The 19,450-nt window shown below is 37.0% G+C and overlaps 1 protein-coding gene across 1 annotated transcript in view; it reads left to right on the top strand.

The window, feature by feature from the left end:
• The first annotated feature begins 2,298 nt into the window (after positions 1 to 2,298).
• Positions 2,299 to 19,450, top strand: part of LOC134795501 (BAI1-associated protein 3) — a 125,614-nt gene continuing 108,462 nt past the window's right edge. Inside the window, exons 1-2 of the mRNA XM_063767358.1 lie at positions 2,299 to 2,578; positions 11,940 to 12,144. Coding sequence (XP_063623428.1) covers positions 2,422 to 2,578; positions 11,940 to 12,144 — 362 coding nt within the window. The 5' untranslated portion in view covers positions 2,299 to 2,421. The remainder of the gene's footprint in view (positions 2,579 to 11,939; positions 12,145 to 19,450) is intronic.

The raw sequence follows: 19,450 nt of genomic DNA, 5'->3' as shown, positions 1-19,450 counted from the left end.
ATGTCTCTCTATCACTCTTCCATATTAGTGCGACAGTGACAGTTGCGTTTCGATCGCTACGGAGCGTAAGCGATCGGCATCTTGGCTACGCGGCCTGACCATCGGCAGCTTGGGCCAAGCCCCGCTGCCGGCGGCAACCTAGGTTAGGTTTTTTATAATGTGTTTATATGTATTTTTTATTGTTTTGTAAGTGTTTTTATATTTTACTTTTATTTTCATATTATAAATCACCTAGCCTAAGAATCCAAATAAATAAACATATAGGTACAAGAAACGACGGAGACATTTTTCGTGATAATTTCACTGCGAACATAAAATGTTTATAACTTCAACTTATGAGAAAAAATATTGCGGCTATTTCAACTCCGACCCTTAATTTTAATAACTCGCATTCTTGACTTTGTGTAAGTTATGAAGAAGGGAATAACAGCTTCAATGAGAACGAACAGAATGGAACTCTAATAAAAGAAAAGTATAATCGTGGTTTTTTTTTTTAATATCTATACTATATACATACTAAATGAAGTAAGTAATACAAAATTACAATAATTATATATACGGTGTATTAGTCTTTCCCATCACGGAACAATGGTGTTCCGGACCTTTGGGAGGCGTGCGCGGAGCCGTAGCCAACACGTAGAGGCCCTTTTGACACTTTAATGAAATGTAAGGGGTACACCGAGCAGAGGCTGCCCTTGCCCGTGTCATGGGACGCACGCAGAGGCAGCACCCGCCAGGGTGTAAGGACTATTGAGAGTTGATGGAATCTAAAATGAACTAGGTTATTGGGTGAAAGCGATGGACTAAGAACTGAGCTATGGGGTAAAAAACCGGACGCCTGCCTAACAAAACGGTATGCAATTTTATTTCCGGCAGACGGTGACTCGCCCTCACAAGATGGGCCCCCACAAAAAGCGACATCTAGGATGGCTCAAGGGCAACACCGGTGTGAGCGGCTCAGGGGTGTCGAGAGGTGTGCGCCGCTTTCTACCCAGTGGCTGTTAACAGCCACTGTGCCAACTCGCGTCTTATGCATATTTCACTTCCACCCCTGGAGCTTATAGCTCTAACGACTCCACTCTGGCCGGCCGGCTAAGGCAAGCCAGAGGCAGAGAATCCTGTATTGCGGGTAACAGAACTCTCCAGGAGCACTCGGGTACGTGAGGTCGCTAATTCCCAACAGCTCGCCACAAGCTGCCCTGCGTTGACTGGGATTATTACGTAGATGAGATAATTCAAAAATTTGAAACATTTATTAAATTAAGTGAAACTGATATATTAAACGCCTCGGCCACGAAACAAAATCGCCGACGCCATACATTTGTTTTAATCGATGTACATATGGCGTTCAGAGTCAGCCTCGAGCGTGTACTCCTACGCTCGGAGCGCGCGTTCTGTGGCCCTCAATTTAGAGGGTTTTCACTTTGTCCGATGCGATATCGGATGTCGGATACGATCACAAAAAAAAAATCTATAAAATAAATATAGAAAAGGTTATATCTATTTATTCATTGACAATATTTACACCCCAAAAAGCCCAAAGGTAATCTAGAAGAGAAGATCTCTATCTTTAATCAATTGTTTTCTTTAAGCTGTATCTTTTACTGAGCCAATAAAGAATATTCTAAATTCTTAAATTACCCGAAATAGAAAGACTTTGATATTATAGGGTACTGTCTAACAACTGCTTTTCTCCAAGGGTTATCCGATATCCCAAAACGTTCTGATAGAGGTTAAGATAGGTACCTACTCTTTTTCGTAGAAAATAAAATATTGCGATCTGATGCTGTCGGCCTTCCAGAGTCTTGAATGCAAAATTAAGTTACGAATTTCACTTTATACGTTACGATGGTTGTAACATGATTTGAAATCATCAGTTAGATTATCGAAATTGGGTCATGGTCTTTGGATAAACGTTGACACACATATGCTTAATTCATATAATACGTTATTATATAGGTATAACAACCGAGTTATCACATCTGGGGTTCGCATAGGCACCTATTTACCTATAATACTAGTTTGTCTGTTGATAGAGTCAGCAGGTAGCTCTACAATTAAGAGGAAAGGGGACGACTTGTTCGCCATACAAATGTAGTCCCTTTTTCCTGGATATCGATATTACGTAAAATATTGTTATATTCTATAAGAACTCCAGAACTCATAAAAATTTTTTGTGATTGTTCAATAATTGACAAAAATAGCGTCTGAACATGTAACTGAGCATTATTCCTGCATAAGAGATGGTGGTTTATTATATATATTTATACTTGTTTTTGTTTCAGATAAACATACAAAAAGAACTGACAATGTGCAGTATAAACGGTTAAACCAGTGCCAAATAGTGATTTATTACGTTTATGCTAGCACGCTAGCAAATGAGTGATACGTTACATCGTGTAGTGAAGTGATATAGTGGCGATGAGTTTCCTGACGTCACTGGGCCAGTACGTGGCGGGCGTGGCGGACAGCGTGGCCGGGCTGGCGTTGTCGCCGCGCCGCGCGCCGCCGTCGCGCCACCGCTCCGCCGAGGAGACGGCGCAGCCACCGCCGCAGCCTTCCACGGCTACTATGAGGGGTAAGTTAGTTTCCTGATATCACTGGGCTAGTATGTTATAGGGCTGGCCCTGTGGCTGCGCCGCGGGACACCCTCGTATCACCGCTCCTCTGAAGAAACGCTGCATCAGCCCCCATCCTCCACGGCTACCATGAGAGGTTAGTGAGTTTCCTGAAACCACTAGGCTATGGCACCTTCACGCCATGCCCTCCCGAGGAGACGAACAGCCTCTGCTGCCATCATCCATCCCTTTTTTGAAACATTTGAGGTGTTCCGGTCCAGGTAAACGCTGATATCAACTCAGGTACTGGCTGTCAACTACCCAATGGTAACAGCTACTATGAAGAATAAGTCAGTGCTGGCCTTTAAACTGCGCCTTTTAGCAAAATATTTACTTATGAAATTACTTACCTTGTATAGTTGGTGAACTCCTCAGCCTCTACCTTCACGCCGTACTCCGACTTGCACAGCAGTGATGAGTCCAGTTTTGTAAAGAACTAACTTCTTCGTTTTCTTTCTAGAAGGTAATGTTTTAAGGTAAATGTCGAAAACCAAGCACAATATCTCTCTGGCAAGAACTTAGCGGTATCTTCGACAGACCCTATGAGAAGTGAGGAATGTGTCTCCGGTGAGAAGTCGTCTTACAAAACTTTCTATAGCCACCATGCGAGGTGAGTCAGTATCTTGATATGAATGAGACGGTGTGATGGAAATGTACTTAGATGTAGGGCTTACGACTGTCGGACTTACCTAATCCATCGCAGTTTGCAGTCTTATCGGCTCTCATTATTGGAGGGCAGTACTCTATCGCCGGCGCTTTTATGGCAACCCAAGGTGCCATGATGTGCTCTCTCGCACACAAAACTAGAGCCACTGCTGAGAGTCGACATATCAAGTCTATCCGCAATCCACATAATTATTATAGTCAAATGTCCGTGTCACATCTAAGTTATATTATAAGTAGAACCTCTAACTCTATGTTGTAAAATAAATAATTAAAGCCCAAGTAAGAAACACTAAAATAATTCAATAGTTAGGTATTAGTGAAAATCAAAGAGCATATTATAATCACCAAACAAAATATAATCACTACGTGACAATAGTGACAGATATCGTTTTTATTTAATGGAAACCTTAGAGCATTTAATAACCGGAGTCGCCTTTATGCTCTAAGATCCACAATAACTTCAAAAGTACCTATCAAATATCAACCAAAAGAGTTAAATCTATTTAAATTTATCAAGGTTCTTGCTCGTATATGTATATTAAACACTCAAATAATTAGGTCCATCATGATCTGTTGTTACTTGTTAGATAGTGTTAGTACTAAAAGTTATATTCTAGAGTTAGACCAAGAAAAGTCTGCAGCGATTTTGATAGCCCACGCAGTGCAAGTGTTATTTTAAACGTAAAACTTCTATGAAATTATGACGTTTAAAATAACACTTGCACTGCGTGGGCTATCAAAATCGCTGCAGACTTTTCTTGGTCAACTCTACGTAATTGCGGTGCGCATAGAGTTGAGATCTCGCCCCTTGGGCCTATACCACAAAACTTACAATTACAATTTACAAGTGACAAGTTACAAATATGTACCTATTTAGTACAACTGCACACCGTTTGTTACTGCACACCGTTGTATGGGGACCTTGCACTTTGAGACTATGCGCTGAAACTTGGCACAGTTGATTGTTAGCTGGTCTTGAGCAGAAACAGACCGGTAGACGTCGAGAGCCACCTCTCATTTAGTGGGGGAGGAGGGGGAAAGTTCGACGCTGCCGCGCTTCACTTGGAGCAACATTTCTCTAAAACTATACCTATTAGGGCATGTAATATATCGTTTTCGGATAAATTAAGGATGAGGAATCTAGTTTTGGAACAAGTTTTTAACAAAAAAAAAGCATAAAGTAGAAAATACTAAAAAACGTATTTTAGATTTTTTCATAATTACCAATATTTTTTAAAGTGTAGCAGGAATCTGAATACCAAAAATATAGTCGTAAAGCTACACTTATTACGTTTAGGAAAATATATAGTTTATTATACAAAACTGTTGATAAATGGGAGATAAAAAATAATATTAAGCGTGGGTCAGAGTGATCTCAATACAAAATATTATGAATGTGGGAAAGTCACTTATAATTTGTTCTACAATCGTTTATTTTTCTTGTTTTTCGTAAATAACTCGTAAACGGTAGCCCACAGCAAAAAAATATCTTTTCAGATTTCTTATAAAATAAGTGCTACTTTTTTTCGCTACCATCAATATTAAAAAAAAGATTGAAGGGAGAAAATAAATACTTGGGTCCCCTTTTTTAGTCATTCGTAAATAACTCGTAAACGATCGCCAATAGCAAAAAATTTTTAGTACATGAATAATTTACATAAAATTTCCTACAAAAAAGGTCATTCAAACTTTTTCGCTAGGATCATTTCATTTACAAGCAATTTTCCGGAAAACTTGACAATTTTGAAATTGACAATTGTACGTAAAAGATTAGTGTTACAACAAATTGTAGAAGAAGGTATACATATTTGTGGAAATGTAAATACAAGTTGACAATTCTCTCGGCGTGTGTCTAGAGCATAATACAATTACTTACCACTGTGCGTCTTTTCGAATTTTGCCACATAGTGTCTCTTAAATACTTCCAATCCTTATCCAATATATCTTAACTTTTCATTGACTTGCTATTTCTTTCCATTTCTTAATTTTATCATCGTGAGTCAATTTACTACTTTCCCGAATAATATTTCCATGTGTCCCAACATTAAATTTAAAACTGTAATTTTGTCTTGCATAAACAGTTTCAACCAATTTTAATGACAACGTAAAAAGATATGATATTTATGTTCGTAAGGTATTTTTACAATATAAATGAAATACCCTCAACATAAACTAAGTGAGGAATATTAATACATATTTGTCAAATTGTAATAAATACAATTTTACATTTGTCACAATTATCAAAAAGAATAGATAGTATAGAGGGTCCTATCATTGTAAATTTTGTAGTCACTGTAAATTTACTGCCATCTATCGACACACGACTAAAACTCAAAATGAAAACGTATAAAGTTATAAAAAAATGTATATATATGGATAAATGATTTTATTATTTTTATATCATTTTGATCCATGTTCATTCACTGATATCTATGTGTTAAAATTGTAAAACGGTGTCGTCACGCCATCTAGCCGAGGATAGGCTAAAGGTGTGTGCGGCATCTATTCGAGAATGACTTTTACTTGAATTCCGAGGCACGTTTTTTCCTTAGACTTTATTCGTCTTATACGAAGTTACATATGTTTTTGCAATTATGTATGTTATCTTGACATACCCGCTATGTTTTGAGTTACGGGTCCTCAAATGCAAAATATTTGTAAATTGTAGACTTGTACATGTGACATGTGTAAAATTATTGTGATACGTATTTTTGTTTACAATTTAACAATATTGTCGAATTGTACACTTGTAAAGTTTCGTGGTATAGGCCCCTGTACGGCTACCACCAGTTTTGACATTGACATAACGCTCACGTTTACGTAACTTACTTTCTATGCATCTCGCTCGTACTCGCATATGCGAGCAATAGTGCAAGCGAGATGTACAGAAAGTAAATTACGTAGACGTGAGCGTTATGTCAATGTTAAAACTGATGGTAGAGGCTCTGGTCTTTGTAGTTGTCCAAACCGGTAATTTATGACAATTTTCGCAGTCTGACATTAGTTATCACTATACCGGGTGCTATAATAGAAATAGGGAGTATTACTGTAATTATAGAAATATGAATATAAGACTGCAATGTTCTGTCGTGCAGAGTGCAGCACTAGTGCACTTAGTAAACCATAGAGTAACTAATTAAAACTAGGCCTTAAACAGTTTTTTGATAAATTTTCACTATGACATTGATGCACCAAAGCGGTTTGTTTAAGTTTTTAGGTGGCCTATAAATGTGGAAAATCGAAAATTCGTTATCTGCCTTTCTATCGATCGATTAGGCAAGAGTGATAGAGAGGCAGAAACCGAACGTTCGATTTTCGTGTTTCGCGGTAGGCCCTGTGATTGCGCTAGTGACGCCCTCTACGCAGAGTTTTGCGTAATATTCCCTATTGCAAGTATTGCAACATGTGTTTTTACGTGATCTTCCTTTATGTAAGTTTACCATAAATATAGTACAGTTAGATATTCTGAATTCAAGAAATAAGAAACGCAGAAACATAAGTCCGAGACAAAAGTTACTAGAACCAACTAGAACTATCTCAGTGCCTCGAACTAACTTCTGTATAAAGACAGACAGTATATACCATAGTATAGGATACTTACTAACATATACTTTATATTCTCAAAGCAATCGGTTATCGGAAAGATATGTATAAATCAGTGTATAAATATTTTATTATTCCAAAGTGTTTTGTTCGCGAAGTCACAATGACGAGTTTGTGAACTTTACACAAAGATGAGCCGAAAGGGGCTATTCATTTCGACTTCACTTGCTCTATATTGACAGTTTGTATTATTATGTCAACAGGATAAAGTTATTTTCGAGTGTTCATTGTATGATTACAAGCAACTGTACGTTCTGGAAGTTCAATAGGGAATATTAGGCAAAGCTCTGCGTAGGTGGCACCTTTGTGGCACATACAGTAAACAAACCACATTGACACATCACACGTCACGTCAATCACATGGCTTACCGCGAAACAAGAAAATCGAAATTTCGTTATCTATTCTCTCTATCACTCTTGCATATTCAAGCGATAAAGAGGCAGATAACTAAATTGTGATTTTCGCGTTTACCGGTAGGCCCTTGTTAACAAACCGCCTTGATATGGCCTTGATGCATCAATGTCATATTTTATTGTCTGTGAAAACTTGTCAAAAAACAGTTTAAGGCACAGTATGTATAAGTTAGTTTATGAATTTACTGAGTCGGTAGTGCTGCACTCTGGCGGCAGAACATTGCAGTAATATCCCCTATTAGTTTAAAACGGTCATCATCATCATCATCATCATCATCATCATCATGATCATCATCATCATCATCATCATCATCATCATCATCATCATCATCATCATATCAGCCATAGGACGTCCACTGCTGGACATAGGCCTCCCCCAAAGAGTGCCACAATGACCGGTCTTGCACCACCCGCATCCAGCGGACTCCCGCGACATTTACCAGGTCGTCAGTCCACCTTGTGGGGGGCCTACCCACGCTGCGCCTTCCGGTACGTGGTCGCCACTCGAGAACCTTTCCGCCCCAATGGCCATCGGTTCTACGGGCAATGTGCCCCGCCCACTGCCACTTAAGTTTAGCGATTCGAAGGGCTACATCGGTTACTTTGGTTCTGCTGCGGATGGCCTCATTTCTGATGCGATCACGCAGAGAGACTCCCAGACTCCATCGCCCTTTGGGTGACTTTGAGCCTTCTTATGAGGCACACAGTAAGCGGCCACGTTTCAGTTCCATATGTCATCACCGGCAACACACTGGTCGAAGACTTTCGTCTTGAGACATCACCGACGACTCCTGGCCCTGGCAACATATAAAAATGGTTATTAATGTAAGTATATTATTAGTAAGTATACAGGGTGATTCAGGAGACGTGAGCAGGACTAATACTGCGCATTTCGTAGATTATAAGCAACACTTTCGTATCAGTATTAGTGAGGTTAACGTTAATTTTCTAGTCGTGTTGAAAAAAAAAAGTTATTAATTTATTTACGACATGCGTGGTCACCCTAAAATTAGAATACTAAACTACCGATATTCTGTGTCAAATTGAATGTCACCACTGTCATCGCGGTCTGGTTACTTTTGAAAACTCGTATCTCACTCAAGTTTGACAGTTTATTTTCTTCGTAATCAAAAATTAAAGAGGTTTTATGCTTATTAATTAGGTCTTGTAGGGTGACCATGATTGTAGAGGATTAAATTTGCCCTCATCAAAAAATTAAAAAATAGGAAAAAATCTGGCTGTTTCACCTAAATACGACGGTGATCGATCAATTATCAGTTACTGAGTGTGCAGGATTAGTCCTGCTCACGTCTCATGAATCACCCTGTATAATTTTATAAATCATTCTATGCATGCTAAGAATGTCTTTGTAGCTATCGTAGCTGCGAGATAAAGTATTTCCGTACGTAGCTGCGTAGCAATAAATGTGTCTATTAAGACGAGTGAATTGGTCTGTTTCTGGGGGCCTACCGCGAAAACCGAAATACGCAAATTGCGAGGATCTTTCTCTTTTATTCCATTGAAGGTGTAATTAGAGTGACCGAGAAAGATGCCCGCAATTTGCGAACTTCGATTTTCGCGGTTATAGCCCTGTTGGCGACTATCACACACATTGTTATATTTTGTCGTTGCGCGTACCAAATCTTATATGTGCGAGATCTTAATCAATTGAATTAACACCTTATGTATTTTGTAGCTAGGTAACTATTTGTCAATCAAAAATCGAACACATATCAGCTTTGAAAAGCGCAACGATAAATTATTCTAATCTCATGCATCAATAACCATGCTTACACTTCAATATTTTACATATGTACTAGTCCAGTGATACCATTCTTGTATTCCTATAATATTATTATACTAATAAAGTGACTTTGCAGGTAGGTATTTAAATGAATGAATGTAGCTGAGCGTAAGCGTGAGCGACGTAGATGTGCGTGCTCGCGATCGCAGATATTATCATGTTTTTGAATTTTAATTTTTTGTAAGTTAAAAAAGAAAGAAATCGATGATTTCCCTCCCTTGCGCATTTTTAGAAGCAATTTTAATATTTTTAGTTTGTGCTTTAATTATTTAAAATTTTTAAACTGCGTTTTACACCTATGTTCATGATTTTTTTTCTATCGAGCGAAAGTCAAAAAATCTGGATTTGAATCGATGAACTCACTAGAGAAAATTCTCCGGCCCCTATTTCACCACGGTGACAGGTGCGTCAATTGTTGACATCACTGTTACTGACGTCACAGGACTCCATAGGCACGGTAACCGCTTACCATCGGACGGGCGGTGTGCTTGTTTGCCAAAACATTTTAATTAAAAAAAACTCCATTATATCGTCAGTAAATAAGTACTTATTTTGCGAAGCTAATGACAATTGTCACAAGAAACACGACAATTGTCACAAAATTCCGACACAGAACTCATTTCCTGTCAAGAATTACAGAAAGTTCTTTTAAATCTTGTGACAATTGTCATCATCATCATCATAAACTTCGCAAGAGAAATACCTGTTTTTTGCCGATATAATAAAGTTTTTTTTACTAATACAATGATGGTAGCAAACAGGAATACAGCCCGCCCGACGGTAAGCGGTAACCATAGCCCATGGATACCTGTGTCGTCAGCTACAGTGTCATTTGTCGAATTGTCGCAACTGTCACCGTGGTGAAATAGGGGCGATAATGAAATTTTTGACAACCTATCGCACTTTAAGGTATGAAGTGGATTAGATAGATAGATAGATAGAATACTCTTTATTGGCACACCTCAGTAAAAAGATAAAAAAGAAAAGAACAATTGATTAAATGTAGAGGCAGACAACAGGCGGTCTTATCGGTAAAGTGCGATCTCTTCCAGACAACCTTTGGGTAACGGAAACAGAGAAATAATCGAAAAAGTAGGTGTTGCAAAAATATTATGGAGCCTACGTTTACACACACAATCACATTGAATGTGGATTATGGTAAGGTAAATAGTATGTTTCAGTACATTCAAAAAAGTCACATTCAAATTTTACGACGTTTATTTATTTATTCTCCCTATTTAGTTTAAGAGGTTCCTGCGGTGAGATAAAGTGTTAAGTTCTGACAGTTGTAGTAGGAGATCCCACATATGGTCGACCTTCACCAATCTGTCTGACGGATGAAACTATGAAGGAAAATATGTTCCAGAACATAAATAAATAAGGTTGCCTAAAGTAATATGGTCAAAAAAAATAAAAAAAATTTTTCGGCAAATTTCATTGATTTGTCTGACGAACGAAATAAGTTTCAATGGAAAGTATACAACTTGTACAACATAAATCAACTAGGTTGCCTATCTTTTTCCGGTCACTATTATGTGGTTGCCGTGTTTAAAGAGGTGATTTTATATCGATAATTGCACTCATCTGTCTGACGCTTGAATTATACATCAAAATGATGGTAATTTTATTGCAAATACAATGGCATGGGGTTGTCTGCAAAAATCCGGTCACAAATAAGGGTTGCCAGGCTTTTGATTAAAATAAGAAGGGATGACTTTTAGCGATAACTCATAAACGGCTTAACTGATCAAGTTTGTTTTAATTTTATTTGATTGAGTTTTTAAGCACTATTTTTATGGTTTTTTCCATATTTTTTGGACAGATGGTTCAAAAGTTAAAAGGAAAAACCTTTTTTTTTCTTTCTAAACGATTATTTCCGAAATGATTTTTTTCGCTTCAACCCTAGAGTGTGACATGTCGTTGAATATGTCTTTTGAAATAAATACGGTTTTTTAGAAAACATTTTTTGATAAAGTGAATATTTTAGGAAATAATCGCATCGAAAGAAACAAAATGTACGTGAGGATTTTTTTATCGTTTCAACCTTATAGTGTGGGGTGTCGTTGGATAGGCCTTTCAAAATAAATAGGGGTCTTTAAACAACATTTCTTGATAAAGTGAATCATTTCGGAAATAATCGTTTAGAAAAAAGAAAGGTTTTTCCTTCTAACTTTTGAACCATCTGTCCAAAAAATATGGAAAAAATAATAAAAATAGTGCTTAAAAAACTCAATCAAATAAAATTAAAACAAACTTGATCAGTTAAGCCGTTTATGAGTTATCGCTAAAAGTCTTCCCTTCTTATTTTAATAAAAAGCCTGGCAACCCTTATTTGTGACCGGATTTTCGCAGGCAACCCTATGCCATTGTATTTGCAATAAAATTACCATCATTTTGATGTATAATTCAAGCGTCAGACAGATGAGTGTAATTATCGATGTAAAATCACCTCTTTAAACACGGAAAGCACATAATAGTGACCGGAAAAAGATAGGCAACCTAGTTGATTTATATTGTACTAGTTGTATACTTTCCATTGAAACTTATTTCGTTTGTCAGACAAATCGGTGAAATTTGCCGTAAATATTTTTTTTTTTCAATTTATTAAAAATAGCCTTGACCATATTTCTTGAAGCAACCCTATTCTTTTATGTTCTGGAACATATTTTCTTCCATATTTTCATAGTTTCATCCGTCAGACAGATTGGTGAAGGTCGACCATATATGTGGGAGCTCCTACTATTTTGATAATGAGTTCTTCTGGGCCTTAATCAGCAAAGTCATTAAGTCAACCTTGCCGGTAATTTTGGAGAAAAAAATGTTTTTATGTGTAGGTTTTCCTCGAGTGGTGCCAACGGAGGGTGCGTCGGCGCTGAGCTCGCGGCGTCGCACGCTGGACTGCTTGGCCCCAGCAGCGCCGGTCCGCCGCGGCGGGTCGCTGCGCGTGCCCCGCCAGCCGCCGCCGCCGGAGAAGCCCACCATGGCCTTCTGCAAGAGGCGGCTCTCGTGGCCTGAAGTAGATAGCTCAGTGAATTCCGGGTAAGTTGTGTGGACGCGCATTTCTGACCTTAACGTTACGTTCTTGGTCGCAGGAATCAACATGTAGATACGCAGGTTTATCGGACTACTTGCATTTGTTCTTACTATTCATTTTAGCTTTAGGGTAGGTACGACGATTCGCAGAACTTAGGAAAATTCATTTTTTCATTCATCAATAAATAATAAGCACTGACAGTAGGAGATCCCACATATATGGTCGACCTTCACCAATCTGTCTGATGGATGAAACTATGAAAATATGAAAGAAAATATGTTCCAGAACATAAATAAATATGGTTGCTCAAAGAAATATGGTGAAGGCTATTTTTAATAAATTAAAAAAAAAAATTTTTTTCGGCAAATTTCACCGATTTGTCTGACGAACGAAATAAGTTTCAATGGAAAGTATAAAACTTGTACAATATAAAGCAACTAGGTTGCCCATCTTTTTCCGGTCACTATTATGTGGTTGCCGTGTTTAAAGAGGTGATTTTATATCGATAATTGCACTCATCTGTCTGACGCTTGAATTATACATCAAAATGATGGTAATTTTATTGCAAATACAATGGTATAGGGTTGCCTGCTAAAATCCGGTCACAAATAAGGGTTGCCAGGCTTTTAATTAAAATAAGAAAGGAAGACTTTTAGCGATAACTCGTAAACGGCTTAACTGATCAAGTTTGTTTTAATTTTATTTGATTGAGTTAAGCACTATTTTCATGATATTTTTCATATTTTTTGGACAGATGGTTCAAAAGTTAGAAGGAAAAACCTTTTTCTTTTCTTTCTAAACGATTATTTCCGAAATGATTCACTTTATCAAGAAATGTTGTTTAAAGACCCCTATTTATTTTGAAAGGCCTATCCAACGACATCCCACACTATAAGGTTGAAACGATAAAAAAAAATTCACACACATTTTGTTTCTTTCAAAGCGATTATTTCCGAAAATATTCACTTTATCAAAATATGTTTTTCTTAAACCCGTATTCATTTTGAAAGACCTTTTCAACAACATCCCACACAATAGGGTTGACACGAAAAAATAAATCCTCACGTACATTTTGTTTCTTTCGATGCGATTATTTCCTAAAATATTCACTTTATCCATTGACCTTAAACTACGCACATCGCGACTTATTCTTAAACGGGAAAGTCGACTTTGCCGTCCATTTTTGAGAAAAGTTCTTAAACCACGATTTGTAAAAATCTGTGGAATGTACAAGATAATAGGTACATTATGTCCCTTAACATCGAATTATTTCAATTGGTGACGCTCTTATTGTACCTACACAATAAGTATATGTATATGTTTGATTGTATAGTTACTGATTGTTATTCATGTACCTACATGAATAACAATGTATACCTCATATATATACAAAGACGTTTATGTACACAATGTAGTACTAAAATGATTTATTTTAGTCCTATAAGGCAACGTATTCTTTATTAACACCGTAGGAATCGCAGCAGCAATAAATTCATATTGGACGGCAAAACAAAGGTTATCAATATAAATAACGGTATCGGGAAGTTGCGGAGCCAAAGGATATTAACGTGTTCCGACGGAAGGGAATTGCAAATCAGCGGCAAGTCTTTGCGGCAGATTATGTAACACTATCGGATAAGCACGCCTGTGGATACGCCACTCGTAGAAAACACAATGTGGAGGGTTGTTGGGGTTAGAAAGTAGCGATTCCGCGTACATGAGCGACTTCGACTCTGGGTTGTTTCTCGGATGAGTAATTAAGTAGCCTGCCTAAGCAGGTGGGGTGGAGTTGCAGGTGCTCTGTTTTAAAGGGTACATGTGGGTTCGCTGTATGTGAAAATTTCAGTAAAATTTTTATACCCCCTGCGCCACTATCAGTGGTAGACTTGTTACATTTTTTTTACATATATTATAATTAGACATGCTTGTTTCATGAACTGATCGAAGTAGTTATTAAGATGTTAAGACGGGTTTTTAATAATATATTTTTTTACTTACACGTCTTTTACAAAATGTCATAAAATTAAAACTAAAATCATATTTTATCATTAAAAAAACGTACTGTCTACAAAATATGCTCCTTTAGTTTTGATACACAAACGCAAACGTTTATTAAAATTATAATTGCAAAAAAAATGTAGTCAACGTATTTTTAGGCTAACATGTACATAATACAGAAATAACTAAAATCTACAACAATAACAATTCTTGCGGTATTGTATGGGGGTTGTTAGTCTTCTTTATTTACTAGATTCTGCCTAAGATTACGTTTTATTGAATTATGCAGCATATCATTTAATTAAATCTAAGGGGAATATACAGGGTCGTCCAAACCTTGACGTCCAAAAATTTTTTTTAGATTCCTCTAGTCGTGGGCTATCAGATAACCCCATGTATATTAGCCGATTTTTTGTAGTTTTCGAGTTATGAATTTTTGAAGTTTTTTTTGGTTAAAATTTTGGGGGTGAAGTAATTTACTCACAAAAAAAAACTATTACAGTTTTTTTTAATGTTTCTTTTTGTAACATACTCCTTAATAAATGACGTAATTATTTAAAAAAAAATCAGCGTCCTGTTGATACAAGTTGTAAAAAAACATGACAGAAATATTTTTTACGCTCAGGCATGTCAAGCTTAGATTTTGCGCTTAAATAAAAAAAAATACAAGCTGTTACAAGGACTTCTGCTGATTTTAAAAACTGATAGACCCTAAGTGTTTTACAAAAAGGTAAAAAATGGTGACACTTACTAGTCGAAATTTGACAGAATATATGGGCCCGGGACTCTGTTCTGTATCTAGGCCGCTTCTGTTCAGCTACCACCGGCATTAAATATATCCACGCGACCACGCATTACCCTTGAGCACAGATTGCCTACTCGTACTACTTATAGTAGGTTCTCAATTTAATCTGCTTTAATTAACCAAAAGTCGCTCGTACCACGTTTTGTCATTTAGATAAGGATGTACATTGTTGTGAGTATGGTTACCACTAAGCGCCACTTGCACCATCCCACTAACCAGGTGAACCGGTTAAACCATAAACGCAGTGTCAAATTGGTCTGGTAACCATGATAACTCCAGGTTTAACCGGTTAACCCCGGGTTAGTGGGATATTGCAAGTGGCCCTAACAGATAAAAAATATATTGCAAAATTTTCTAAGAAAATCGTAACAGTTATTACAGAGTCATGATTGTAGTATGTAGGTATGTCAGTTCTGACTGCCCAAATTTGCCAATGTAAGTGCACTTGTGTCAATAGGGAAAAGGTAATGTGCGGTCACGGTGTTAGGGCCTTCTGCTACCTACAACATGCTGCATTGTTTGTACAAACAGCAACACTCCTAATTAGAAGTAGTGAAAGTTAGCATGTTAGTTAGTTAGAGAGCCACTATGAGGGTGGCATTTGTAAAAACCCTCTATAAATAAACAAAGAAAAAAAAAACTCCTAACTTTATTTACTGTACATCGGTGGACCTTATTAATTATTAAACAATCGCCCAAGAGCAAATCGGGCCATGCTCAGTGTAGGGTTTCGTAGTTATGTACCATTCTGGAGTATCATTAGGAAGTACTTTTGCAGCGTTTTGTGCTTACGTCTTTTTACTAAGAAAAGAAGATTTTTTGCAAGGCTACAAATATAATGACCACCAAAAAATACTTTGGTACCCTAAATAAAAAAATCATGCTTACCAAAAAAAATTACTGAACACCAAAACAATAAGGCCTAAAAATACAAAAGTACCACCGTTTTAATTACGACTGCACTTCAAATTGTATTCAAATACCAAATATATTGAATGATCACCAAAAATCATTAATGATCACCAAATCTTGAAGACCAAATTAATGCGTTATTTTCACCTAAATAAACCACTATGATTACCAAAAAATGTATACATACTACCAAATAAAGTAAACTGATGCAAAAAAAATAACTAGCCCCTCCCGCTCAACCCCCCGTACCCCGCACCGAATACCCACCTAACCTAACCTACTTTTCTAGTGGCATTTCGTTATGCTACTAGAAAAGTAAGTTAAACTGCTATCAGTTACGTGGGTTAGGTTAGGTTAGCACTGCGACCGTTACAGAAACGAAATGGTACTAAAAAAGTAGGTTAGGTTAGGTTTGAACTGCGACCTTTACAGAAACGAAATGCTACTATAAAAGTGGGTTAGGTTAGGTTAGAACTGAAATCCTCACAGAACCGAAATGCTACTAGAAAAGGGGGTTAGGTTAGGTTTCAACTGCGACCCATACAGAAACGAAATGCTACTAGAAAAGTGGGTTAAGTTTGTTATCCTATTAAAGCAAATGACTCCAAAATAATCATTCTTCCAGAAACAAAATGCTACTAGAAAAGTGGGTTAGGTTAGGTTTGAACTGCGACCCTTACAGAACCAAACTGCTATCAGAAAAGTGGGTTAGGTTAGGTTTGAATTGCGACTGCTACTAGAAAAATGGGTTAGGTTAGATTTGAACTGCGACCCTTACAGAAAAGAAATGCTACTAGAAAAGTGGGTTAGGTTAGGTTTGAACTGCGACCCTTGCAGAAAAGAAATGCTACTAGAAAAGTGGGTTAGGTTAGGTTTGAACTGCGACCCCTACAGAAATATAATGCTACTAGAAAAAGGTGACGAAGTGGATGAATTAATTTATAGAATAACGATATATTAAATATTTGCACATTTTTAATTAAAATGTGGTTACAATTTTGGTGGTCATTTACTATTTTTGGGTTTACAATGATTATTTTGGAGTCATTTGCTTTAATAGGATAGCAAGATTTAAAAATTTGGTTATAAATTTACATTAAAATGGAGTGCTAATTTTGGTGGTCATTTATTATTTTTGGGTTTACAATGATTATTTTGGTGTGATTTTCTTTAATAGGATAGCAAGATGTAAAAAGTTGGTTATCATTTTACATTAAAATGGGGTTTGAAATTTGGTAATCATTTACTATTTTTGGGTTAATAATGATTAGTTTGGTGTCATTTCCTTTAAAAGGATAGTAAAATGTAATAAAATTGGTAATCATTTCACATTAAAATGGTGTTATAATTTTGGTGATCATTCATTATTTTAGGGTGGTAAAATAGATTTTTTTGGTATTAAATTTTACTAAATCTGGTGATCAGTTAAATAGCAGCCTTTTTGCAATAACTCAAAAACGACTAAACTGATCATGTTCGCTATAGTTTTCATTGAAAGTATTTACTAAGCATACGTTTTGTATGGGACGTACCCTAAAAAATTTATTGTTTATACTTTTTAATTTACCGTTCTGTCGCAACGCATGATTTATGTATCCATGCCAAATTGCAGCTTTCTAGCGATCACGGAGCAAAGCCTCGGACAGACAGACAGACAGATATGGCGAAACTATAAGGGTTTCTAGGTGACTATGAAACCCTAAAAAGGCATAAGGTCCACCGATGTACAGTTAACAGTGTGGGCGATGGTATTTTAGAGACAGCTACGCTCGCTAAGTATCTCATGGGGGCAATTTCGTGAACTTACTTCCATTTATTAAGAACTTTTTTTCCTTTGTACTTATAAAGGTAATATTCGTTTAGGGCGGTAGGGCTTGGCTTTATACAGGTTTGCTTATTTACTCACGTTGATAACATTCAATAAGCCAAGACTTAGAACTTTGTTTTAGATTTCGCTTAGTAGGTTTGTATGTATATATACCATATGTATGTTCGGGTCAAATTTTGCAAGCTAAATTAGACCCATTTCCCATTATTTGATTGAGCTGAAACTTCACGTAGCGTAAAATGGGGTGAGTAGGGATTGCGAGGAGAGTCGGCTTATGAATGGGGAGAGAAGGAATGACAGGGGGGTGAGATGGTTTTTAAAGGCTACTGCTACCTAAATAATGTATTTCTATTACAAATGGAACTATAGTAATATTCATAATAAAAAAAACAACGGGTTGCACTCCGGGAGTGCCGGCAGAAGTGAAAACTCAATGACATTGTAACAGTTTTTCGATCAGGTCACGTGTCCGTCTTACGTCTTACGAATCGTACGGTCACGTGACCTGTCGCGAGTATAACATTTTTTCCCCATCACAAAAAGTGCACAGCGCCGCTAAACAAGTTTTCACTTCAAAAAATCGATTCAACAACGTTTCAAAATCACCTTTTGTATGAAATCCCACCTCACCCCAACTACGAGGGACTACGGGGTGAGGAGGGATTTTGTGTTTATACTACCTAAAATCATAAAAAAAACTAAAATACAAACGGCCGGAACATCTATTAATAAAATTAAGTTTGCATAAAATGTAAAAATAAAATGTTATCGAGGTTTGAATGTCAGTTTTGTCCCTACTCACCCCATTTTACGGTAAATATGTAAATTGGGTGATAATGCAATATATCATCGTATTATGGTACCTACCGTCGAGTTGATCAAATGATGGACACGGGAGGTGGCCATAGGCCATAGGAACTCTGTGATAAAACAACGCAACCTAATTGTGTTTGGGTTTGTTCGAATTGTCTCGATAAGTATTAGTTGCCTGTTGAAAGAAAAGTACCGTCAGCGATAAAAGCTTGTATCAAAACTGTATTTTTTTTTGACAAAAAGTTATTCATTTACATGTTACATACAACCTTCGGCTGTAAAACGGTGCCTAAAATATATACCTATGCGTTGGTATGTAATATTTGTTCAGTATCAAGTAAGTTTTGAAGTCCTGTCGCATTTCTGTTAAAAAACCCTCATGTCTTATGAATTATTAAAATCCTGAAGCCTGGTCTACAGGTAACACGAACGTAGCAATCTCGTCGACGCTCGGTTTAAATTAACTTTATTTAATTCAGACCTGAGCATTTGGTAATGAGCATCAATAAACAAAGTCGGCGAAATAGCAGCCGGTCTCCCGTCTGGGTAGATGACTCGATTTATCAACGGGGGTTTCATTTGGCCGAATAGAATATTTGATTAAAGTCGGGCCCGATGGCAACTTTTATTCCATTTTACATCTGGGCACCTTAGCAATTCTTGTGTTGATGAAGTAATTTCCGGTTCATTGTTACAATGTGCACAAGAAATATATCTTCTTCATCGTTACACTCTTGACAGAGTGGTCGTGGCCATTATGTAAACTTTTGAGCGACTCGTTTGACGTGAGCATTCGCTTACTGTGGTTGACACACTGGCTTTGATTTGGTCGGTCCATTGCATTGGCGATCTTCCTCTAGCTCTGTCACCTCCCACTCTTCCTAACACAAGAAATATATATTCATGTTATTTTTTCGTATTGACGAGAGGTATATCAAAGACCGTCTGAAAATGA

The sequence above is a fragment of the Cydia splendana genome, chromosome 12 (genome assembly GCF_910591565.1).
Source record: "Cydia splendana chromosome 12, ilCydSple1.2, whole genome shotgun sequence".
NCBI classification, from domain to species: Eukaryota; Metazoa; Arthropoda; class Insecta; order Lepidoptera; family Tortricidae; genus Cydia; species Cydia splendana.
Note: the sequence above shows the minus strand (reverse complement) of the source record. Positions and strands in the feature narration are given on the sequence as shown.